Source organism: Melospiza georgiana, chromosome 10, assembly GCF_028018845.1.
Source record: "Melospiza georgiana isolate bMelGeo1 chromosome 10, bMelGeo1.pri, whole genome shotgun sequence".
In the NCBI taxonomy this organism is placed as follows: Eukaryota; Metazoa; Chordata; class Aves; order Passeriformes; family Passerellidae; genus Melospiza; species Melospiza georgiana.
In genome coordinates this window covers 21,292,788-21,318,535 of record NC_080439.1, presented here as the reverse complement: position 1 = coordinate 21,318,535, position 25,748 = coordinate 21,292,788, and the positions used below count along the sequence as shown (strand labels likewise).

General features: G+C 53.4%; 1 protein-coding gene across 1 annotated transcript; it reads left to right on the top strand.

The window, feature by feature from the left end:
* The first annotated feature begins 12,179 nt into the window (after positions 1-12,179).
* PTTG1IP (PTTG1 interacting protein) lies at positions 12,180-21,607 on the top strand. The gene is made up of 7 exons (XM_058031507.1): positions 12,180-12,258; positions 14,643-14,695; positions 15,977-16,085; positions 18,677-18,782; positions 18,888-18,953; positions 19,332-19,378; positions 20,834-21,607. Exons 1-7 carry the CDS (start codon positions 12,180-12,182, stop codon positions 20,875-20,877), a joined length of 504 nt encoding a protein of 167 aa, XP_057887490.1. The 3' UTR covers positions 20,878-21,607.
* The last annotated feature ends 4,141 nt before the right edge of the window (positions 21,608-25,748 follow it).

Below are 25,748 nucleotides of genomic sequence, written 5' to 3'. Positions count from 1 at the left end.
AATGTAAACAATGGTTATCTGCTGCTGTGGAATGCAACAGGTGCATCTGTGATTGGTCTCATGTGGTTGTTGCTAATTAATGGCCAATCACAGTCAGCTGGCTCAGACTCTCTGTCCAAGCCACAAGCCTTTGTTATCATTCTTTCTTTTTCTATTCTTAGCCAGCCTTCTGATGAAATTCTTTCTTCTATTCTTTTAGTATAGTTTTAATATAATATATATCATAAAATAATAAATCAAGCCTTCTGAAACATGGAGTCAGATCCTCGTCTGCTCCCTCATCCTCAGACCCATGTGAACACTGTCACAACCTTGCACTAGACCAGGTTGCTCCAAGCCCCATCCAAACTGGCCTGAAACACTTCCAGGGAGAGGGCATCCATATCTTCTCTTGGCAGTCTGTGCCAGGGCCTCACCATCCTCACAGGGAAGAATTACTCCCCAAATCCAGTCTAAGCCTGTCCTCTGTCAGTGTACAGCCATTCTGCCTTGTCCTATCACCTAGCCCTGTCCTTGTTCAAAGTGCCTTTCCAGCTCTCTTGGAAGAGTACCTTTAGGTACTGAGAAGGTCCCCCTGGAGCCTTCTCTTCCTCAGACTGAACAATCCCCACAATTTCCTTATAGGAGAAGGATTCCATCCCTCCAACCAACTTTGTAGCCTCTTCTAGACTTGAGATGGCCACAGAGACAATGCAACAGCTCAGAACATGATAATGTCACAGCATCATGACATCAGAACCCATTGGCACAGAGCATCTAGTGAAAAAAATCCCAAATGTAACAAAATATATGGAAAACCCCCTTTTGTAAGAAATCTGATGTATCATCTGCAACCTCAAGCATCCAGTGCTGGGGGTGACACCTCACTGCACAGCCATGGGTGCAGCTGGGTGCCTCCATGGTGGAGAAGGGAAGAGCATGGAGCAAATTCAGAGTGCAGGAATCCATGGAAAGGAGAGCCCCAGCTCTGTGCCCTCGGGGCAGGTGTGGGAGCAGAGGGATCTGCCTCCTGTCTGCATCTCTGGCTGCTGCCTGGCTCGCAGATTGTGAGGGGAAGAGCAGGGGAGGGAGCACAGGAGCTGTCAGATGTTGTTAGTGCTGTGACACCTCTTAATAAGGCCCATCTGTCTGAAAGGCAGCAGATCCAGCAGGATTTCTGCAGACCTGATTGGGAGTGCTGGTGCCAGGGTTTTACAATCAGCACTAATAAACAGGCTGGGGCAGCATTTGGCACCACGAGCTCCAACACCCCAGCGTGAAAGAGAGGAAATCAGGAGTGCAATAAAATCCTCCCTGCAGCACAGAGCTCCTGGGAAACTCCTGGCATCTTTTGGGATGTGTTGATCCAGTTGTGGGTCACTTTCTGAGGATGTACCTGGTTCCCACAGACACCCCTCTCACCTGGGAATGTGCACATGGATCCTTAATCAAAAGAATGAGCAGGTTTTTCAGCAGCCTTTATCAGAATCTCCAGCCTGTCTTGTCCTTGTCCCAAGAGACACAGGCAGCTGCATGAAGCAATAACTGTGAGAAGGAAATCCCTGTCTGTGGGGAGAAGGATGGTGGGGAGACTGTGGGGATAAAATCTGCGGTGACAAAGCCCTGTGTCATCTCAGGGCAGCACGTGTCACCGGGCAGAGGGCACTCCTGGAGCAGGAGGGCACCACACAGAGGAGCAGCTGGGCCTGGAGGTGTGGAACAGCAGCAGAACAAGCCCATGTGATTTGGGAAATGCCACATTGAGGCACGATGAAAGGGTAGAGCTGAGTCAAGTGGCTATCGATGAATCACCGGGCTGCAGGGAACGCGCGGGTGGGTGGTGCAAAGCTCTGGAAAGCTTGCCTCAGCTGCAGCAGACATTTGGGCAGGCAGGAACGTGCTCTGCTGCCTCTTCTGAGGATTTTCCCACCAGGGCTGGGGATACTTTGTGGGATCAAGGGGAGCCAAACCCCACAGTGTCCATTGGGGTCCCCAAAGCAGGGGAAGGGGTCACTATAAACATGAGCGCTATGCTGCTCTTGAGGTGAAGAAAAAGGGAAGTTTATTTTCTGACTTTAACATTTATAGTTTTCTAAAAGTGACAGGATTGGAGGGTAACAGTGCCACCTCTCTAATGACACTGGGCAAACCAACAGCCCATCAAATTTCTAGTCTTCCATAAGAACAGAAAAACTGTTGTCATTATATTGCAAGAGTTCCATATTACCAGAGTTTTGTACCCCCTTGATGTTTCTTGTAGGCAGCTCCTCTGGGCACTGACTCTTCCTTGTCCTTGCAGCAGCCAACTGACTCCAGTTCCCACCAATCCACTCTTTTATAACACTCTTCTTATTGGCTACAGCTGTGACCTGTTAACATCAGGCCTGCTCCTAATCTTTAGTAATTGGCTCAGCTGCAACTCTTTAGGGGATAAGATTACATTCTATACCACCTTCATTTACCCATGCTGCGTCCCCCTACACAAAACAATGTTATTTACAGAAAGTGTGTGAGAAAATTTGCTACGAGAATGTAAACATCAGAAGGCTTAGAAAATCTTAAAACATCAGGGTGACAGGAAGGGACCTGCAGATGGGTGCCTTAGGGTGGAGCATGGCATCATGGTGTGAACTGAGCTTTGCCATGACTGGCCTGCCCAGGGAAGGTCTGGTGCCACCTCCAGCTCCTGAGCCCTGCAGAGCTCCCTCAGATGATTTGGCCTCTCCTGAGTGAGCAAAATTAAACCAATTTCACTAGAAACCCTGTTATGTTGAGCAGTGTGGAGCACCATGCTGCAGGGGACTGTGAGTTTCCCCTCTGCTGGGGATAGGGGGGTCCCCAGATCAAAGGTATTGATCCTGAGCATCCCCACAGACCCTTCCCTGTAGGAGCCAGGGGGGAAGGATGGTTGGGATGGACAGAGATGAGACATCTCTGCAGCCAGGTCAGAAACTTGGGGTTTATTGCAAAAGGCCTGGGTGCAGGGCCCTGCTGGGATTTGGGGTTTATTGCAAAGGGCCTGGGTACAGGGCCCTGCTGGGATTTGGGGTTTATTGCCAAGGGCCTGGGTGCAGGGCCCTGCTGGGATTTGGGGTTTATTGCAAAGGGCCTGGGTACAGGGCCCTGCTGGGAGCCGCAGCCACAGCTCAGAGCAGGACTGAGAGAAGTAAAGAGAGTGGGAAAGAGAGAGAAGGCAAGAGCGTGGTAAAGAGAAAATCAGAGAGCAAAGAAGAGTAAAGAGTGCGAAGTTCCCATTACAATACCATAAATCTTCTTCTGTGCTGAATATTCTGATTCTCACTAACCAATCTAGTACAATATACAAATCCTATAGCATTTACATACAGCCTGTAAGAATCATTAAATTACCAGACTGTGTTACATTTTAAACCCTAAAAACTCCTCTTTGGGCCCCTTCTGCCAAGCTGTAGGGTCTGCTCTCACCCTTGGGCCTGTCTGCAAGCAGAGGGTGTTGTTCCATCCATAGAGAATTACCTTCAGCCAGCCACACCATTGTTTTCCTGCTGTTCAGTAACTGAGGTATCTCAGAGTTTGCTTTCATTTCAATCTCGCTTATAGTTTCCATATTCTCGAAATCTTTTGCCAGGCAATCATATTTATAAGGCTTTCCTGTTTCATCTTCCCCAACACTTCCCCTTTGTGTTATTCCCACAGGTGGCCCAGCCTGTTGTCCCCAATGAGGGGAAAGTCGTGGTGCAGGGTTTTAGCTCTGTCCCCAGCCCTGGGCACTGGCTGGAGAGCTCCTCACTGCCAGCGATAAGAATCACTGGAAGTCTACACTTCCCTAAATCCCTTCAACTCCTGGATTCAAATACGGATGTGGGATTTAACTTGGAAGGTTTCTGAAGGAGATATTTTTGTTATACATCATCACGCGTGTCACGAGCCTCAAATATTTGGAAGGGCTGTATAAATAACTGTGTGATCACCTTTCCTCATCTGGCTTCTGCCTCTCCCTATCCCACAGCTGCCACAGAGTGGGAAGTGTGTGTGGCACTCAGAATCTGCAAGTTTACTCTCAGCTACCTTCATGAGAGGTTTCTTGAGTTTTCATGAGAGGGGCTGTCACAAGACTTGTTTAATCTTGAGGAGAGGAGAGGAGAGGAGAGGAGAGGAGAGGAGAGGAGAGGAGAGGAGAGGAGAGGAGAGGAGAGGAGAGGAGAGGAGAGGAGAGGAGAGGAGAGGAGAGGAGAGGAGAGGAGAGGAGAGGAGAGGAGAGGAGAGGAGAGGAGAGGAGAGGAGAGGAGAGGAGAGGAGAGGAGAGGAGAGGAGAGGAGAGGAGAGGAGAGGAGAGGAGAGGAGAGGAGAGGAGAGGAGCAGGATTCGCAAGGATGCTGCTTCCACAAACATTCATCAGACACCTGCAGGTGTCAGGACAAAACTTTGAGACTGAAGTAGCATCTGGAACAAAACTCATACTGGGAACTACACCATGCACTGGGCAATATTTGTGTCAATCCCAGAAGTCCTGGCATGTGAAATCTCAGAATAATGGATGAGAATTTTTATTACATTTTCAGTGGAGAGAGGGGCAAAATAAGCCAGAAGCTGTTTCCCACCTTGATGTCTGAACCAACCAGGGATACCTGGGGTTGTGACCTGGCATGTGCCACATCCTCATCCCCATCACCACAGAGCAGCAGCCAGCAGCAATGCCCCAAGGCCTGCACCCCAAAAATGCCCTCCTGGCCCTGGGGCCTGAGGGCACCCTGAGTGATTTTTCCCCAAAAAGATGTTGCTATAAAAAGACTTTCTGGGTCTGTGATGTGAATCCTGAGCCAGACAGCTTCTCTTGGGTTCAGCTGAAAGCCCTCCATGCCAGGCTGCCGCAGTCACCAGGAGAACAGAAATGCCATATGCTGAGGGATTACTGTATAAAACTGAGATGCTTGGCTGCATGCCAAGGCACAGGGTTTCCAAATAGAGTCTGAATCCTGGACAGAAAAGTTCCAACTAAATATAGACATGACAGCCTCAGAGTTGACTTCTTTTTTTTTTCTTCCTTTTTTTTTTTTTTTTTGGTTTGACTTCACTTAAAATAGCTTGTTGAGGATTTTTTTTTTGTGCCCTGCTGAGGGGGCAGGTAGAGGCATGTTTACAAACACAGTTACAAACCCAAGGCCATGGTGGGATGATGGGAACATCACCCTTCCTCCTGCACATCCTTGAATGGTGCTGAGGGTGGAGCAGATGTGGGTGCTGAGCTCTCAGGCTGTCTCCAACCCTTGGGCAGGAACCAGCAGAGTTGTCCTCTTCTCACACCCTGCCCAGAAAGGTCTGACAGCCTAAAAAACACTGCAGGGAGCCCAAAAATGTGTGACACAACAAGTGGGTGGCACCTGTGGAGACTCAGTCACACACAGCTCAGCAAGGAGAAGCTTTGCTGGGTGGCTGCAGAAGAGCCAGTCCTGCTGCTGGGATGGAAAGCTGAGAAAAACTCAGCAAGGAGATGCTGCTTGCACTTGGAAAAGGCAGTGTGGATTTTCTGAGCTGCTCACACCTCCTGGAGATGTGGGCTGGATTACTCAGCCACAGAACTACTGGCAAGTGAAGCAAAAAAATCCAAGTCCAGCATGAGGATGGAGCAAGGGATCTCAGTGGCTTTGGGATGCAGCTGCTCCTGGTGCAGTAAGTGAAATACTTTTGCAAAAGCCCATAGAGAAAGCAACAAAGCCTAAATATCTGAAATGGGAAGGGAGGTGTTGGATGTGCTCCTCACACCCAGCATGGAGTGCTGGGAAAAAGCATTGGAGAAGGACTGGAGGGAACTCATCCTCATGAGCTGGCCACGTGTGCTTGAGGCAGTGGGATGCTGGAAGCTCTTTCAAGGGTTGGAGGAGAAAACTCCCAGAAAGCTGTAAGTCATTCACATATATATAAAATATAATATGAGAAAATATTAATAGTCTTGATGACAGAAAGGAGGTGAGACAAGCCCCTACATGCATGTTGGCTTGTACAGTATCCACTAAGGGCTGCCCAATACATTTGCATTCCAAGCAGGAATTTATTTACGGGTCCACAGCTCCCAGAACAGCTGATAGGGATAAAAATTAAGCAGATGTTTGAGACAGGCCTTAAATGAGGGTGGCCCTACAAAACATAGGATGTCTTAGTATCAAATAATCAGTTGCCCGAAAGGAAAAAAAAAGGTTTGAACTGATATAAAAAGGCAGGAAAGTGGCTGAGGTGGGATCCCACTCCAGCAGAGGAGCTGCCAGGAGGAAGAAGTCTGGCTCTGTAAAATTCCTGTTCCTAAACAATGGTGCTGGGAAGGTCGGTGACATGGGGGAGGTAGGGCTAATAATAACAAATACCATTAGAGTTATACCTTACATAGAGAAAACTGCACTGGAACTGGCTTTCCAAGAGCCCAGCAAAAAGCTTTTGTTTAATTTATGGGGCTCAGGCTATTTTTAGCTGGCAGATCCTTGGGGTTTTATCTGGGATCGCTGCTCTGAGCCAGCAGCTGGAACATTTTAATTGTTTGCTCTGGATTTAGGGTGGGTTTGTTTTTGGGTTTTTTTTTTTTGCTAAAGGGAGAAAGAGGAAAGCAGGTGCTGGGGTCTGACCTTGCTGGTCTCCAGAGTGGGGAGAACAAGTGGGTCTTGGAGCAGCTCTGTGCCTCTTGGGAGACTTTTTGGGGGGTGATCAGTTGAAACCCTAATTCTCCAGCCCAGCCATCACCCCACAGCCATCCCCAGCCCCTGCCAAAGGCCACAGCCAGCAGGTGAGAGGGTGGCAGGGGGACACCGTGTCTCCCCATCCTCTGGTTGCTATGCAGTTCTAAAAATAGCCCGGGCAGCGCAGCAAGGAGGGAGCATCCCCTTCCTTCTTCCAGGAAAGCCAGGAGCGCTCCAGGGCTGCGTGCGGCGCTGCTTTGTTTGTCAGGAAAGCCCTTTGGTGTGAGAGGAGCCATCTGCTCGGGGACAGGAGGTGTTTACAGCAGCCGGGCACAGACGCCCTCTGCAGAGCCTGGCCCGGCTCGGAGCCTGGCCCCGCTGCTGAAGGCAGACGTCTCTGTTTATGAAAACAGCGGCTCCTCCACGCTGGGAGCTCCCGGGGCAGCTCAGAAATCCCTGCTGGCTGGTGCCTGCTCAGAGCTGGCACGGGGTGGGGGACAGAAAGAGCTGGGCTGGTGTCCATGCAGGGCACCGGGGATGCTGCTGGCAGCCTGTGCCCCAAGGCTGGGCACAGACAGAGCTGGGTTGGTGTCCCTGCCATGCAAGGGCACTGGGGATGCTGCTGGCAGCCCCTCCAGAGCTGTGCCCCAGGGCTGGGCATCCTGGATAGGCTGCAGCCCTTGGCAGAACCACTGGCCCTTAGGGGACACCACAGCTCCAGGAGGTGTTTTGGGGTTCCTGTCCCACTGCCTGTGCTCAGGGTGTCGCAGACATCTTTTATGAAAAATCCTTTCTTCAGGATTTTTCCTCCTGAGAAGCTGAGAGGCCTCAGAAACGAAATGTAAACATTGGTTATCTGCTGCTGTGGAATGCAACAAGTAGATCTTTGATTAGCCCATGTTAGATGTTTCTAATTAATGGCCAATCACAACCCAGCTAGCTCAGACAGAGTCCAAGACAGAGCCTTTGTTATCATTCTTTGCTATTCTATTCTTAGCTAGCCTTCTGATGAAATCCTTTCCTCTATTCTTTTAGCATAGTTATAATATAATATATATAATAAAATAATAAATCAAGCCTTCTGAAACATGGAGTCAGATCCTCATCTCTTCCCTCACCCAAAACCCCCTGTGAACACTGTCACATCAGGGTGCAGGCAGACAGCTCTCCCTGTGCTCCTGTGAAGGTGTCGGGGAGTTGATATGACAGAAAGGAGGCAATTAAAAGCAAAGCAAAGCAAAACACCTCAGCCTTGAATATGGTCCCAGGAGAGGGTGAAATACTCCAAGACCCCCATCTGCCTGCACCCTGAGCGTAGGCAGTGGGACAGGTGATCCCAAAACACCCTCTGGAGCTGCTGTAGTGTCCCCGAAGGGGCAGCGGTTCTGCCAAGAGCTGCAGCCCAGCATTCCCCCCAGCCCTGCCCAGCCAGGATGCTCAGCCCTGGGCACAGCTCTGGAGGGGCTGCCAGCAGCATCCCCAGTGCCCTGCATGGCAGGGACACCAGCCCAGCTCTGGCTGTGCCCAGCCTTGGGGCGCAGGCTGCCAGCAGCATCCCCAGTGCCCTGCATGGCAGGGACACCAGCCCAGCACGTGGCTGTCCCCACCATGCCAGCTCTGAGCAGCCACCAGCCAGCAGGGATTTCTGAGCTGCCCTGGGAGATCCCAGCGTGGAGGAGCCGCTGTTTTCACCCCCCTCTCTCTGACCCAAGAGGATGTGAGATTGGCATTAAAGGGAAAACTTTATGAAGTTTTTCTGAAGAACAGCAAAAAAAGCACAAGTTTTCAACCTTACTTCCCCCCTGCCTTTCTTTTTCTCATTTTTGTCTCCCTACAGAGTAAATTTATTTAATTTGGATCCCGCTGACACAAGTAACCCCAGGTTTTGGGCTGAAACATCAGCAATCACCTCCTTCCATTGCTGGCCAGCATGGCAAGCTAATTTTAACCTCCCAAGCTCCCTCCCATCTCCTGGAGGTTGTCCTGTTGCAGCCAGGGAGTGCTAGAAAATAGTGCATCGCCCACTCATCCAGCCTCCTTGAAGGGAAATATTTATACGATGCCAAAGAGAGGGTTTCCATGGCAGTGATGACTCTAGCACCGTCGCCTTGGAAACCACTTGAGGCCATCTTGAAGGGTTTGAAAATCCCCTTCAGAGACAAATAAGGAGAGGGAGAGGAGAGGCCACTGGGATCAGAGCGGTGTTCTGGTCTCCCCTGACTTTCCTTGCCTGGGTCCCTGCCCGTGCCACTGGGATGATTTGTAGTCCAGGTGTCACCTCAGGGACAGACCCAGGACAAAGGAATCAAGTGCTGTGCAAACAGAAATGGTTCGGTTGGTGCTTCCTCCCGCTTCCCAAAGCATCTGGCAGTGACTCTGGTGTCGGGGCTTCAGGGAGACTCCCGTGTGCCAGCAAACACCAGCGTGATTATCAGCGCCTGCCCAGCTTCAAGCACCAGCAGCAAACACACAGCTCCCACGTCTTTGACAGCCCAAGTGCCCATCACACGTGAAGAGCCCCGTGTTTCTCCTGAGGAGCTGCCAAGATGTGAGGCACAGGCACAGGCACGGGCACGGGCACAGGCGGCTGCTGGCAGCAGAGCGCTCGCCTGTGGCGGAGGGAGGAAGGAACGAGCGCACCTCTGTGTGTCACACACACATCCTGCTCAGCCCCCACTGCAGATCCGCAGCCCGGCTGCAGCCGGGTGGGAGCCAGGGGGTGGCACGGGGGGGATGGATGGAGAGCAGAGATCTCTGCAGCCAGGTCAGGAACTTGGGGTTCATTGCCAAGGGCCTGGGTGCAGGGCCCTGCTGGGATTTGGGGTTCATTGCAAAGGGCCTGGGTGCAGGGCCCTGCTGGGATTTGGGGTTTATTGCAAAGGGCCTGGGTGCAGGGCCCTGCTGGGAGCTGCAGCCACAGCTCAGAGCAGGCCTGAGAGAAGTAAAGAGAGTGGGAAAGAGAGAGAAGGCAAGAGTGTGGTAAAGAGAAAATCAGAGAGCAAAGAAGAGTAAAGAGAGCGAGGTTCCCATTACAATACCATAAATCTTCTTCTGTGCTGAATATTCTGATTCTCACTAACCAATCTAGTACAATATACAAATCCTATAGCATTTACATACAGCCTATAGGAATCATTACATCCCCATACTGTGTTACATTTTAAACCCTAAAAACTCCTCTTTGGACTCCTTCTGCTAACCTGTAGGGTCTGCTCTGACCCTTGGACCAGCAAAGGGTCTTGTTCCATCCATAGAGAATTACCTTCAGCCAGCCACACCATTGTTTTCCAGTTGTTCAGTAACTAAGGGATCTCAAAGCTTGCTTTCATTTCAATCTCACTTATAGTTTCCATATTCTTGAAATCTTTTCCCAGGCAATCATATTTATAAGGCTTTTCTGTTTCATCTTCCCCGTCAATGCCGACCCTCAGCGCCTTTGGCCACTCGTGCTCCCAGCCTGCAGGAGCTCTGTCACCAGCAGCCAGCCCATCTGGCTCTCAAGGACACCAAGAACACGGCAGGGAGGACAAAGCTTTCTGAGCAGATGGATGGTGAGCTCCACAATGCAGGGGTGGCCCGTGTCACTGTTTGTTCAAGATATGGGATTGCTTTCTTTGGGGTTTTGCTGAAAAATATTGGTTATCCTCTTCATTTTGTTTAGGGCAATCTAAAATATTCTCTTCTTGCTCCCTGAGCTGCCTCCATGGTGAAGTGTCAGTGACTCCAAGCCAGAGCTTTTTCCTGGCACCCACTGCAGAGCTGCCTCCCATCCTCACCTACAGGTACCTTCACAGCACCCCTCACTCCTCGCCTGCCCTCCAAAACCCAGCCAGCTTTCCCAGAGAGAGCATCCTGCAGTGCTCAGTCCCTCAGCCAAAACCCAAGGGAGGGTCTGCCCATAGAGCCAGTACCAGGGTAACTCACACCTCAGCATCCCGCTGCCTGTGCCAGGCTGCCTGCTCCTGCCTGCACCTCGAGGGGGCATCTGGGGGTGCCAGGGCAGTGCCCAGCTCACTCTTGACCTACAGCATGTGAAAATCCTCATATTTATATTTTTGTTTATATTGATGCAGCTTTTCATGTCTTGAATGTTGGAGCACATGGGTGTGAGGCCAGGGCTTTGCCCAGGAGGGAGCTCCTAGCACGCTGTGTGTCACAAAAGTCACGCCTGGCCAGTGCTGACCCAAGGTGCCAGGCTGGGATGCAAAGCTTGGAATTACAAAGTGTAAATATTTATTCATGGGTGTGAGATGGCCCAGCCAAATCAGGGCACCCAGGTGGGGTTTTTATGAGGTTCTTTAGTCCTTCACACCCTCAGGTACAGCACAAACACCCACACTAATGGATTTCCAGTCATAGTAAAACCTGGCAAAGCTGCTGTTTCTGCTCGTCCATGGATCCAGGTGTCGTTGTGTCCCTCTGGCTGCAGTGACTGAGCTGTGACACCAGACCAGCCTGGGAGGGTCTCAGAGCCTGAGATGCTGTGGGACCTTGGTCATCCCCGGGATAAAGCTGTTCTTTATCCCTCAGAGACTGCTCTCAGCCTCCAAAATCAAAATCCTTCTCTCCGGGGCCGGGCTGTTTGTTTTACTTCACCACGAACAATCCCAAACTCTCCAACAAAACTCCTCTACCCCATCACATCACAGTGTGTCACGAGAACTAACATTTATTTAACATTAACACCCTTCCGTGCTGTAACCATCGATGAACCGGTGCGGGAAGGGATGTGGGACCCTTTGGGGGTGGGTCTCCTGGGGAGATTAACCGGGCAGCTGGTGGAAAGGCCGGTTCTGTCCCGCTCCTCCTCCCGCGGGGGTCTGGCCCCCTCCTGCGGGCGGCCGCGGCACCGGCGGGTCCCGGTAAGGGCAAGGGCAAGAGCAAGGGCCGAGGGGTCCCGGTAAGGGCCGGCGAGGTCCCCGGTAAGGGCAAGGGCCGGCGGGTCCCGGGTAAGGGTCGCGGGTCCCGGGAAGGGCAAGGGCAGGCGGGAAGGGCAAGGGCCGTGGGGTCCCGATAAGGGCAAGGGCCCGGCGGGTCCCCGGTAAGGGTCGGTGGGGTCCCGATAAGGGCAAGGGCCCGGCGGGTCCCGGTAAGGGCTGGCGGGGTCCCGGTAAGGGCCGGCGGGGTCCCGGTAAGGGCCGGCGGGGTCCCGGTAAGGGCTGGCGGGGTCCCGGTAAGGGCAAGGGCCAGTGGGGTCCCGGTAAGGATCGCGGGTCCCCAGTAAGGGTAAGGGCCGGCGGCTCCCGGTAAGGGCCAGTGGGATCCCGGTAAGGGCAAAGACAAGGGCTGAGGGGTCCCGGTAAGGGCCGGCGGGTTCCGGTAAGGGCAAGGGCCGGCGGGGTCTCGGTAACGGCCGGCGGGTCCCCGGTAAGGTCCGGCAAGGGTAAGGGCCAGCAGGGTCTCGGTGAGTTCCGGCAGCCCCGGGGCTCTCTCTGCCCGTGACAGCTGCTCCGGCCGCCGCCCCCGGCCCTCGCCGCCCCGCGGGGCCGCCCCCGGCCCGCCCCCGGCCGGCCCTACATAGCGGCGGGGCCGCCCCCGGTGCCGGCCCGCTCCGCCATGGCCCCGGCGCTGCCGCTCTGCGCGCTGGCCCTGGCGCTGCTGCCCGCCGCCGTGGCCGCGCAGGAGGCGGCCGGAGGTAAGCGGTGACCGCGGCCCCGCCGTGCGGCTGGAGGGCTCTCCGCGCACAGCACCCCAAAATCGCGGCTGGGCAGCGGCTTTGGAGCCCGGCTCTGTGGGTGTCCGGGCGGGAAGCAGGCCGGCAGCAGCGGGGCGGGTGGCCGCTGGTCAGGGGCTGTGGGCAGTGAGGGCACGGAGGGATGGCCGTGTCCCTCGGGGACAGTTCCTCACGGTGTGTCCCTTCGAGGTGGGGAAAGTTGGGTGGGTGCTGCAAGTGGAGCTTTGCTCGCCGCTTTTCCGGCTTCCACTGGGACTTCCATAGCCGGGGGAGCTGTGGCTGCCCCATCCCTGGAAGTGTCCGAGGCCAGGTTGGACGGGGCTGGGAGCAGCCTGGGATAGTGGAAGGGTCCCTGCCCCTGGTGGGCTTAAAACCCTTCCTACCCAAATCATTCCATGATTCCGTGATTCAATGATGATAAGAGCTCAGGTGAGAGAGCTGCTTACCTGTCCTGACCACGGGACAGCCAGGCTCCTGCTGATGGCCCTGTGGAGGGTGTGGGACAGTGGCTGGGCAGCCTCAGACCAGGAAGAAGATGGGTGTTGTCGGACATGGATGGGTGTTGTTGGATATGGGTGGGTGTCCAGCTGCTCCTCCTTAGTGGCTGTGGATGGAGCAGAGCTCCCAGAGGTGCTGCTCCAGGTGGAGAAGAAGCTGTAGCAGAGGGTGGGGATGACTGCCTTCAGAGTGTCCTAAGAAGTCTGCCCCCTCTTCCAAGCCAGGAGCTGTTCTCCATTCACTTCACTCCTCCTGTAGCCAGCTGTCAAAAGCATGACCCGGGTGGCTTTAGCACAGCAAGAGCTGCTGTGGTGTCTCTGTTCCTGAGGAGTGCAGTGCTTCCTGTGCCATGCCATGGGAGCTGTCTGCTCACCTGGGATGGGACATTGGGACAAACCAAATCCTGAAGGGCTGTGCTGTCCTCAAAGCAGTCCATTCCCCAACAGCTGTAATTCGCTGCCTTTGACTTAATGACTTGGAGGATGATGCCCCAAGCTAGGGAGAGGGCATATCCTGGGGGAAAGCAAAGCCTATTTAAACCCACAAGTTCTACTTTTGCCCACCACTGGGCTCCTGTGCTGTGGGAGGGTGTTCTGTGACTCCTGGAGCAGCAGAGGCACTGCTGTGCTTCACTATTTCTTCAACTGAGGCTGGAGAAGATGCAGCTTCAGAGTGTTTAAAACCTGCAATCTCAGCCTCTCTGGTGTGTAAACACCCTTATCTGAGCTATGTTAATCAATTGCCCAGTTGTTTGGAAGGCTATACAGAGCATGTGACTGCTGACAGTGGGTCATAGCTGAGGGTTCCTGCCAGCTGGAGGGAGAAAATCCAGCTTTGCTGATTGTGAGAGTGGAAAACAAGCACCTCTGGGATTGATTTTTTCCTGATTACGACACTGCAAAGCAATGATCCTTCAGCCAGCAGTGAGTGGTCAGGCAAATTGAGTTTTCCTTTTAAACCACTGTCAAATAGGCTGCTGCTTAGACTCTTGAGCAGGAGTCAGTTTTAAACGGCTCATTCTTGAGGGCTTGGCAAAGCACCCTTCCTGCAGATCTGGGGAAGCACACCAGTGAATTGCAGGTGAATATCTTGTAGGAAGACATTTTCCAGGAGCACTGCTGGGAGCTGTAGCTAAGCTCAGAATGGGGCCAGCTTGTCCTGTGTTCAGACTTTATCCATTTCCCTGCCCAGCTGGATGCCTTCACCCATGGTGGCTCTGATCCTGAGAGCCACCTGTGTCTGTAGAACTGAGGTCTGGAAAGAGGTGGGGATGGAAACAGGTTCTGAACATGAGCACAGATTTTGGCTGCAGTGCTGCTCCCATTGCCTGGACTGTGTCCTGCTGAAGGAAGGTTTGGATGAACTGGCTGGGGTAGGGCACAGCCCTCATGTGCAGCAGCAGGCCTCCTGCAGGATCTGTAGCTCTGTGTGCTCCTCTGCTTCTCCTGGTAGCAACTTCTGTGTCTGGGCTTGTTTGCTGGAGCTGCTCCATCATCTGGTGCCACAGGACTGTATCACCCACCCACTGCTTGCCCTCATCCTCACAGGGTCCCTCTGACAGACTCTAGCTGTGTCCCTTGGCTGCCCTGCTGTCACAGCTGATGCTCAGGCTTTTGGGGAAATAAAACCCAAGAGAGGAACTCGCAGTTTAGGGATTTGTCAGCAGAGCAAGGCAGAACTTGCCTTGCATTTGGGCTTCCTACCATGACAGGGAGCACGTGCTGAAGCTGGTGGCTCTTGCAGCAGCTCCAGTGGTGGGCAGGAGCAGGCTTGGAGGAGCCCAGAGTTTTAAAGCACTGAAGCTCTTCAAAGTCCTGAGGTATCTTTTTTTTTTGTCCTTCCTGCAGATTGTCGCCAGTATACGAACAGGAGCTGTGAAGAATGCCTGAAAAATGTCACTGTGAGTAGCAGCAGTGAGACTCCCCACCTCTCACCACACCTGAAAAAGTTTCCTTCCTGGAAGCAGGGCTGGTCCCTTGTCCCAGACATGCTGCAAATTCCACCCACCTACGAGGGTGAGAGGGCAATCCTTCTCTGGTGCTCTGGAGAAAGGTTGCTAAAAACTGGGTGGGTTTTGTTGTGTGCTTTTAGATTAGAGTAATGGAATTGCTTCCTCATGGATGGGCTTGGAGAAAGGACTGAGTGGGCTGGGCTGGCTGGTCAAGTTCCCCTGCAGCAGCTGGGCTGTGGCACTGGGTGGGTGCAGGATGTGTACTGGTGTCCTGCCAGTCCCTGCTGCCTTATCACAGATATCAGCAAACTTGAACTTGAGTCAGATCTTGCAGCTGATGTGGCCAGAACCAGTTTGACCAAACCCTTCTGAATGCTGGGTTTGGGGTTGGTGCCACCAGGAGAGGAGCATGCAAAGCTCTGCAGATGGTCTGGTGGTGGCTGGGTGTGAAGGTGTTCACAGGGGTCTGAGGATGAGGGAAGAAATGAGGATCTGACTCCACGTTTCAGAAGGCTGATTTATTATTTTATCATATATATTACATTAAAACTATACTAAATAGAAGAAAGGATTTCATCAGAAGGCTGGCTAAGAATAGAAAAAGAAAGAATGATAACAAAGGCTTGTGGCTCAGACTTGCTGTCCAAGCCAGCTGACTGTGATTGGCCATTAATTAGAAACAACCAACATGAGCCAATTAAAGATCCACCTGTTGCATTCCACAGCAGCAGATAATCATTGTTTACATTTTGTTCCTGAGGCCTCTCAGCTTCTCAGGAGGAAAAATCCTAAGGAAAAGATTTTTCATAGAAGATGTCTGTAACAGCTGGGCACATGCACACCTCTCCTGCTCATCAGCTTTGTGTGTGTGGAGTGCTTTATCTCAAAGATTTTCTTCTTATCCCAAAAATAAACATAAAGGATTTGTGTTATTAATGGTGGTATTCTTAAGGCTGTCCTGGGCAGGGCCAGCAGTTGGCTCAATGATCCTTATGAGTCCCTTCCAGCTCAGGATAGTCTACAATTCTAAGGCAGGAAAAGGAGTCTCAGCATCTTTACTCTGCACTCCCCTCTCCCGGTGTGATCTGTGCTGACACAGCTCTTATTCCTGAGCACCCTGTGTCTGCTGGGTGATACCTGGTGAGCCAGCCTGTGCTGTGGCTGCCAAGAAAAGTGTGGGTCACTGGCAGTGCAGGAGTAACTCTGTGCTGCCTGCTCCCTGTCTCCTAGTGCCTGTGGTGTGCCAGCAGCAGGAGGTGCATGGAGTACCCTGTCAGGAGGATCCTCCCCCCGGCTGACCTGTGTGAGCTGCGCTCTGCTCGCTGGGGAGTCTGCTGGGGTAAGTGCCAGCCTGGGCTCTGACTGTGGGAGTGCCTGCCTGCTGCTGTGGGAGGTTCCCCTGCCTCCCATCTCTCTGCCAGTGCAGCAGTGACAGGCTGAAGGCAGTCAAGGTTCTGCAAACTTGCTGGAGCGTGGGCGGGGAAGCAGAGTATGAGCAGTTCCTGCCTTCTGGCAAGTAGGACCCGTGAGGATTTAGCTGCTCCAAAATACATCCCTTCTGCTGTGGTGTGATGGAGGCTCCAGACATGGCTGGCGCCTGGGAGCAGCAGTGGAAGGTTCTCTGTGGGCCTGTGCAGCCCTTGCTGGTGTCTGAATCCCAGAAGATCTCTCCCCTGCAGCTGCCATGTCACTCTGTGCACCGCTGCTGGCTCTTCATGTGGCTACTGTCCCACGTGGGCTCCTGGAACCAGAGGTGTGGTGACTTCTCTGGGAACCTGTGTGTGCTTCTCGTGCTGAGTGTCCCACAGTCCTGCTCAGCTCTTACCCACCTGAGAAAAAACCTCCTCTAAAACCACCCCTGCACGTGCAGGTCTCCTCTGGGAGCTTTTTCTGGTGGACAGCTGCCTCTCCTCCCTCCTGCTCTGTTTTCTGAAGGATTTCTGGAGACTTTGGTGCCTTGTTTAGACCAAGCTTAGTGCATGTTCATGCTCAGACAGGAGCCAGCTTTTGGGGGCTGGAGCAGGAAGGAAGCAAGCTGGGGGCTGGTTGCTCTCACCCACCCCCTTGATGAGGAGCCTGGAGCTGAATTGCTGTTGCCTGTCATCTCTTGTGCTCGAGGCTGAGCTCTCCTGTCTGCCCACAAGAGTTCACACTGCTCTTCTGCTTGTGGAGGAAGAATCTCCTCTTTGTGAGCCCTGTGGTATGCTTTTCTGAAACTTCTGTAAGACCTTGAAATACTAGTTTTGATGTGAGTAGAGTCACAAAAGGTTTCATTATAGAAGATCACATTCCTTGGCTTGCAGAACTTGCTATGAGGAGATTAGTCCCGTGGGAGATTAGCTCTTGTGTGATTCTGCATTTTTGGTGTGTGTGACTTAGCCTCTGTCATCAGCTGGAGGAGTGCCTGGTGCTCTGCAGAGACCTCTCTGTGTGGGAAGGGGGGATCTGAACCCCAGGCTCATCCTGAAACCCCAAAAGGGTTTCAGAAGCACTGAAACTGCTGCAGGCTTTGAAAACCACTTCAGTGGTGGAGTCAGCTCAGGCTGGAGTACCTAAAAGAGGATCTATTTAGAGCAGATAAAAGGAAGAAATCTCTTACAATGAGGGTGATGAGGCACAGGCTGCTCAGAGAGATGGTGATGCCCCATCCCTGGAAGCATTCAAGGTCAGACTGTGAGCAGCCTGGTCTAGTGAAAGATGTCCCTGCCCATGGCAGAGAGTTGGACTGAATGACTTTCAAAAGTGCTCTGAGCAAGTTCAGGTGCACTGAGATTTCTGTAGCCTGGCTGTTGTGTACAAAGTGGCTCCTAAACAAATATTTCCACAGGCACAAGTCTCTGAACAGCCTGAACCATGCTTGGAATAAACTCCTCTTTGTTGTTGCCTGAAATCCTTGGCATCTAGAAGTGTCATTTTTGGCCGGTGTCTCTGCTGCCATTGCTGCAGGAGCTGAACAGGATGAGCAGGGGCCAGGGCTTGTGGCTGCTGCCTCACTGTGTTCCAGCAGGTTTTGTTGTGTGTGTGGGCAAGCAGAGCCCCCCAGCCCTGGGGAGACGTGGCAGTCAGTGCAGGAAGCAGGACTTGGCCCTCAGCTGCCTGAGCAGCACTGCTGCCCCCAAGCTGATAAATCTCAACAGATTTTATTTCAGTTTATCCCTTGCCCAAGGACTTCAGACACCTCTAAGTGCTCATCTCATCAGAGATGACTTCTGAGGCTGGCTCCCATGGACAGCAATTCCACCCTGTCAGAGCTCCTTCCTTAACCCTGAAGCCTTCAGTTGTTGGGTGTTTTCCCTTGATGGTTACTTTTTACCTGGTTTAGTGATTAAGATAGTTTTGCTCCTGTTTCTGCCAGAGGAGTTTGACCTGAGTGCATTTGTCCTTGCCTTTCTTTACAGCAGTAACTGAGCACTCCTGTTAGCAGGGACATGTGCTCAGCTGGTGTTTATTTGTGGGTACCAACACTTGCTATATCTACATTGGTATATCTACATTGTTATCTACAGCTAACAATGTCCATTTGCTTTCCCAGGTGGTTGCACATCTCCAGCCCAGTGACTGAAGCTGCTGGTGACAGTAGCTGTATGTTCAAGAGAAAATGGCTGTAGATAAGAGGAAATGGCCTCGAGTTGCACCAGGGGAGGTTTAGGTTGGATAGTAAGGAAAAGATTCTTTACTCAGAGGGTGGTCAGACAGTGGAACAGGCTGCCCAGGGCAGTGGTAGAGCCACCATCCCTGGAAGGATTCCAAAAACACAGAGCTGTTGCACTTGGGGACATGGTTTACTGGAAGACCTGGCAATGCTGGGGGAACAGTTGAACTTGGTGATCTTTGAGTGCTTTCCCAACATTAATGATCCTGTGATCCTATATTGTCACCCCAGGCAGCTGTGTCTGTGTGTGCTGAACATGTTTTTTTCAAATCCTTCAGTGAACTTTGAAGCCCTGATCATTGCCATGTCCGTGGTGGGAGGAACGCTTCTGATCATGTTGGGGGTCTGTTGCTGCTGCTGCTGTTGCAAGAAAAAGAGCAAAAAGCAAGTATTGGAGGGGGTCCTCTGACTGTGGGGCAGCTCAGATGCAGCCATGTGCTGCTGCAGAACTGAGTGCTGAGAGCACTAAAGGGCTTTTTTGTCTCCCAGGCCAGACAAGGATGACGAGAGAGCAGCCAGGGAGCGGGAGAAGCGGCGGGTGCGGCAGGAGGAGAGGTGAGTTTGTACCACAGGCCCTGAGGCTGCAGGATGATTTGGCTCCTGTCTGTGCCATCAGACATGATGCCAGGAGGCACATGGGGCTCAACACATGCAGTCAGTGGCTGCTTCAGCCCTAGCTCACACATGAGCCTCATTAGGAATGTCATGCTGAGGTGACTCGTGGATGTAGCATCACAAGTATTGTGTATGCAGCTCCCAAAGGGCTGCTGACACGTGGGCTCTGGTGGTCCCTAGAGCCTCCCTGAGGTGGGAGGCTGAGCAAACCTGCCAGCCTGGAGCTCCCTTGCTTGGGAATAAGCAAGCTCTGGCTCTTTTTGTTCCCTTTTGTACCAGCAATTACTGACTCATGGCTTTTCTGTTTGCCTCTCGCAGGAGAGCAGAGATGAAATCACGGCATGATGAAATCCGAAGGAAATACGGTACAGTGCTGACATGAGTGATTCAAACTAAGCTTTAGATGAGGCAGCCTCTGTAACTGTGCTCCTTGCCATGGTCACAGCTGTAAAAGAGACCTGGCCAGCAGGGAAAACATGGTCCCTGCTTCTCTTGGCTCAGAATAAGTGTAGAGATGCTGGGCTCATGGTGTGTGAGCCCACACAGGGCTAATTTCCCTGGGCAGGGAAGAGGAAGTGTATAATGTTCCCCAGAATGTGTCCTTCGTGTGGGAGAAGCTGATGGAGCTTGACTGGAGGGGAGAAGCAGAAGCTGGCAGACAGAGCACCATCATGATGCTGTTACCCTTCAGGCACAGCCCCCCAGTAGCCCTGTGGTGAGCCAGCAGCCTGGGCTGTGGGGCCAGGTAGGAATCAGAATGCCCAGAGCTGCAGGAGCACAGAGCAGGCACCAATCCCACCCAATCCCTCTGGTCCTCTGTGCCAGCAGTGGTGTCTCAGTCCCCTGGGGATGGGAGTGCACAGCCTCCCTCCTGGGGCTGGCCTGTCCCTCAGGTGAGTCCCAAGGACCTGGGCCAGGGGAACATCAGCTTGGAAGGAAGCAGGGAACAGCCAGTTGCTCTGTGCATGGGACAGCCTGCCCCCTGGGACTGCCAGGGGCTTTGCCAGTGTCTGCCTGTGGGGCAGCTGGGCTCATGCATGCTGCACTTGGTGGTCTCTGGCTTTGGGGAGGCTGTAGGGAAAACTAGAGATCTTTTCTCTGCCTGCACCTGCTGCCTGCTGCAGGTCCAGGTTAGGCAGGAGATCCCAGGGCCTCTGGATGGGCAGGCTCCTTTGGGGAAGAAAGAGCAGGCAAAGCTGTGCCTGAAGGAGCTCTTGGATGGGAAGCATCTTCCCATGGAAGAGCTGTGCTCTGGGCCTGTCTTGCCATGCCAAGGCTGTCTGGCTGCAGCCTGACCCCAGAGTTTGCAGTCTTGTCCTTTGTGACTGTTCTTCAGAAGTGTTGAGCTGGGAAAGCAGCAAACAGCATGGCATGTGGCTTGTTGCTAGCCCAAATTCCAGCCCCATACCCTGCCTTGCTGCTTCCCAGTCTCAATGCAGGAGCAGGGAAACAAGTCTAAGAACAGTTCTAATTTAATTTGGGAGTCTGCTTGTAAGTCCAGTCTGACAGAAGGGGTGTGCAGAGGGAGCACTCTGGAAGATCAGGCAGGCTGCTTTACCTGGACTGTACATGGACTGCCTGGGAGAGGAGCTTGCCATCAGGTCAATCTTCTCAATAGATGTCTCCTCTTGTAGAGAAAGAGAGAGTGAAACAGTGCTGACTGTGGGCACTGCTCAATTAAGAGCAGTGTTTTGGGAGAACTGCAGCTGGGAGGCTTGAGGAGGCTTAAATGACAAAGAGTTGCTTCCCAGGACTGGTTTTCTTGCTGGCTGTGACCACTGTGGGAGCTGCTGTCTGAACAAATGTCTCCTCTCTTCTAGGCCTGTTCAAGGAAGAGAACCCTTATGCAAAATTTGAGAATTAGCATCTCCATCTCCAGACATACCCACCCACCCTGGTGAACAGTGCCTTCTGCAGAGCCAAAAGTCTCCAGCTTCTCCCCACCACCATGGTGCCACTTCAACTGCCACAGAAGATGACCCAAATCCTTGGTGACACCATTGTCCCCACTCCAGGTGCTCGGTCTGGCCAGGGCTTTGCTCTTGCCCTGCTGGTGCAAGAAGCCATGGTGGCAATACTGGAGGATGGAGCATTTCTTCTCACTCACCCCAGGGTGGTTGTGGTGTCCAAAGCAATGCACAGAACAGTCCTTGTCCCAGCCAAGGGCAAAAGCAATGTCACACCTCCCTCACTCACTCCTGCCTCACCAAGAACACTTCATGCACACAGAGCTAGGCTCTTCTGCTCTGCTCCCTTTTTTTTTTTTCTTCTAGTATATGCAAAAGCCAGCAAGAGTTTCCTGACATAAGGGTCAGCAGGAGGCTTTGGCTGTCACTCCAGGTGCCTGCACTTATCCCAGCACATTAGCAGTCCTCTCAAAGAGCACAAGTTTCTGGTGATCTGGTGCTTCCAGGAGGAAGGGCCTATGTGCACCTTCTCACTTGCAACTAATCTGGGGAAATGCCCCACCTTTCCTACCTCTCTGTGCCTTTCTAGAAAGGTGGTCTTGGGCTCAATGGCCACATCTGTTAGCAATACCGTAAGTTTCAAGTGCATTTACAATTTGCTGACTGTATATTAAACTGATTCAATTACTGTTCTGGTCTGAAAGAGTTTAATTCTGCTTCCACAGCAGGCACAGGTTGGGAGTAGTGGCAGATGGAGTTGTCACTGTTATGTGGCTCTGACTCATTGGGGGTAGCTGGGGGAGGCAGAAGCAAGGCTGCCTCGGGCTCTTGCTGGGCTTGAAAGGAGGAGTCAGTTCCCAGAGATGTTCAGGTGATAGGAAGAGCTGGGGATGGAAGCAAGGCTGCTCTCTGAGGAAGGAGCTGGGTGTTCTGGCAAGAGTTTGGCCTTTTGTCCCTGGCATCTCCAGTAGAGAGCCCCTGTGTACATGGGGGAGCCTGGGGGCTCAGCCTGCAGCCCCAGCAGTGCAAGGGAGCTGGGCTGGGGAGGAGGATGGAGCTGCTGCTCTGGAGCTGCCCAGGGCTGCCCATGCAGCACCCACAGCCCTGTGTGAGGCTGGGCAGGATGGGAGAGTCTGGGCTGGGGAAAGCTGCCCGTGGCCTCCTGCCTGGGGGGGACTGCCATGGGCTGGGGTCAAACTCTCCCTGTGCAGGGCTGGAATTGTGGAGATCAGCAGAGCTGCTCCAGCTGAGCTGGGAGCTGAAGGAGCCCTGGCTGGGATCAAACTCTCCCTGTGCAGGGCTGGAATTGTGGAACTCAGCAGAGCTGCTCCAGCTGAGCTGGGAGCTGAAGGGCCAGGAGCCCTGGCTGCTGCCAGCACACCCAAGGGCAGGACCTGCTGGTGACTTTTGATCCAGACTGTCCCTGGCTATGCCAGAAGAGGCTTGGGTGGGAGGAACAAAGGGACTGGCCCTGCCAGGCTCTCTGCTGGCTGCTCTCCCACCCTGTGTCTGGGCAGGGGCTGCACTTGGTGCTACCCGGCAGGAGCCAGGAGTGGGAGGTGATGATCCAAAGAGATCCCCGTTTGGCTGGAATCCCCCTGGGCATGGAGGGTCAACTGTGGAGCCCAGTAAAGAGAAGGGAAAGTGCTGACAGGGGTCCTGGTTGTGCTGGACCAAAGGGCCCGTGGTGCCTCTGCCAACCAAAGGTACAGGGAAAGCTGTGGGGGCTTTGTTTGAGAGGCACCAACACCCAGGGACAGCTGGTGCTAAAGCCTTTTGAGCTGCCTTTCCCCTGCACCAGGCTCCTGTCCCCCTCCTGCCCTGGGACTGGGACCAGTAAATTCATTTTCTGTTCCCTGAGGGCTCCCACTGGCCCTGCTCCCAGCACTAAGGGGTGATGTCCCCAAACCTATCAGGGATGGGGGACCCCTGCAAGCCAGTTCCTCTTCCTGAAACCCCACTTGTGACTGGCTCTGTCCTCCTCTGCTGAGCCAGGGCAGCAGAAGAGACCTGCTGGGAGCTGGGATGGATGGTGGATGGAATGTGGCCATGCCCTGGGGACAAGCAGAGGCCTTGCCATGCTGCTAGGGCAGCACCCAGTGTCCCTGGACAGAGGCATTGTGTCCTCTGTTCTCATCCTGGGCTCCAGCATCCTCCTTCCAGGGGCTGCCTCCCGTAGCCTGGCATGGAGCTACTCCTGATGTTTCTCATTCCTCCTGTGGAAGGTTACTGTGGGCAGGGATCATGTGGCTGAGGCACTGAAAAGCTGGTGAACCCTTAGGCTTGGCTGGGCCATGGTGGGGAGGTGAAGCTGTGTCCTTGGGTGGCCAAGGTGCCACTCAGGTCTGGGAGTGTAACTGAGAGTGGAGCCTGGCAGCTAAAAGGATATTTCATGAGGATTAACTGGTCCTTTGCAAGGCTGCCATGATGGAAATCTGTCCTGAGTGGGATGGGGAAGCAGATGGTGATGGGGACACCACAGCTGAGGAGTGGGACAGTGCCCCACCACCTGCAGTGGGTAGCAGGAGGATGCACAAGGGAACTTGGAAAGAAGGGGTTAATGACATCTAACGGGGAGTTTGGCTTTGAGCCCAAGGAGAGTTCTACAGCCCTGCACATAAAGGCACAAAAAGGTGGCACTAGGCCAATTCCAGCCATGTGATAGGAAAGGTGGGACAAACAGCCAACACTCTGGGAGGTGAAACCCCAGGGACAAGACTGAGCTGTGAGCACAGGCTGCCCAGCTGCAGGTGGATAACTGTGCTGGGGTGGCCTGCTGTCATCACAGCCTCTTCCATTCCATCCACAGCAGGGCTATGGTGGCAGCAGACCACTCAGGTCAAATTCCTCTGCTAGAAACAGGGCCCTGGAGGTGCCTGGTGCTGGAGAGCCTCTGCCAAACAACCCCAGTCTCTTTGCAAAGGGCACAAAAGGATTCCAAGAGGTGGTGTCAGTGTGTAGTGCTACAATGGTATTTTCAGGAAAATACCAGGTATATTTCAGGAGAAGTGGTGGAAGAGGCAAAAGATTCAAGAGATCCTATGCTGTGTTCCAGAGCTGCTGTATTTGAAGGGGAAAATGCTCACTGGGGCTGATAAATGATCTGCCAGATATTTCTCATGAGTTTGGAGAAAGCAGGAGGCTTGGGGGAGGCAGAACTTTGCAAATAAGCTCTGCCCTGCGAGGAAGTGATTTTAACTGCTGATACTCGTTTTTATTTTGAGGGTGTTGATCAGCAGCATGAAGCTGAGATAGAGGCTGATCATCTTCATCAGTGTAGCCCAGGCAACAGTACTGGGACCGCTCCTCTTCCTTCTTGATAGTGGCCTGAATAATGGGGCCCAGGGCACCCTCAGCAACTTTGCTGGCTTTCCTACAATGGGAGGAGCTGCTGAGATGCCAGTGGGTGACTTGTGCACCCACAAGGACCTCAACAGGTCTTGTGGTCCCACATTTCTCAACAGGCTGGAGAAATGGGCTGATGGAACCTCCTGAAGTTCAACCAGGGGCTGAGCAGAGTCCTCCTCATAGGGAGGTGCAGCCCCAGGCCCCAGCACATGGCATGGAAACCAGCAGGGACCACCTGGAAGGGATTTGGGCAAACACTGAGGTGTGCAGCCCACTGCCAGGTGGGCTGTGTGCCACAAGATCTGTCTCTGTGGATGGGGGAGCTCCTGGGTGTGTCCCTCAGTGCCCTGTGATGTCAGGCCATGTCACTCATGGTCATTGTGACACCACCTGCGTAACTATAACCACCAGCGTTGGGTAGTGCCAGCACACTCGGGCTGTGACCCAGAGCAGCTGAGGAGCTTCCAAGCGCTGCCAGCATCTGAGGAGCCTCTGTGCTACCAGCGTGTGGGCATCTTCTGTGTGCTGTCAGTGACCGAGCAACCTGAGTGCTGCCAGTGACTGAGGAGCCTCCAAGTCCTGCCAGTGAGTGAGGAACCTCCAAGTCTGTCCCTGACTGAGGAGGAACCTCCAAGTGCTGCCAGTGACCAAGGAGCCTCCAAGTTACTCCAGTGAGTGAGGAACCTCTGAGTTACTCCAGTGACCGAGGAGCCTTCGAGTTACTCCAGTGACTGAGGAACCTCTGAGTTACTCCAGTGACCGAGGAACCTCTGAGTTACTCCAGTGACCGAGGAGCCTTCGAGTTACTCCAGTGACCAAGGAGCCTCCAAGTTACTCCAGTGACCGAGGAACCTTCGAGTTACTCCAGTGACCAAGGAGCCTCCAAGTTACTCCAGTGACCGAGGAGCCTTCGAGTCCTGCCAGTGACCAAGGAACCTTCGAGTTACTCCAGTGACCGAGGAGCCTTTGAGTTACTCCAGTGACCGAGGAACCTCCAAGTTACTCCAGTGAGTGAGGAGCTTCTGAGTCCTTCCAGTGACCAAAGAACCTCCAAGTTATTCCAGTGACTGACGGGGCCTCTGAGTCCTGCCAGTGACTGAGGAACCTCTGAATTACTCCAGTGAGTGAAGACGACCATCTGAGTCCTGACAGTGAGTGAAGAGGAACCTCCAAGTCCTTCCAGTGACTGAGGAGCCTCTGAGTGCTGCCAGTGACCAAGGAACCTGAGTGCTGCCAGTGACTGAGGAGCCTACAAGTGCTGCCAGTAACTGAGGAGCCTCTGAGTCCCACGAGAGGTTGAGGAACCTCCGAGTGCCCCAAGTGGAAGCCAAGCCTTCGAGTCCTGCCAGCGGCCGAGAGCAGTCGAGCCCGGGAGCAGCAATGGCCGAGGTCAGGGAGGAGCCCCCAGCGCCCCGGGCCGTGCGGGTGTGCCGCATCTGCGTGGATTTCCTGCAGAGCCCCGCTGCCGCCGTGGAGCCCT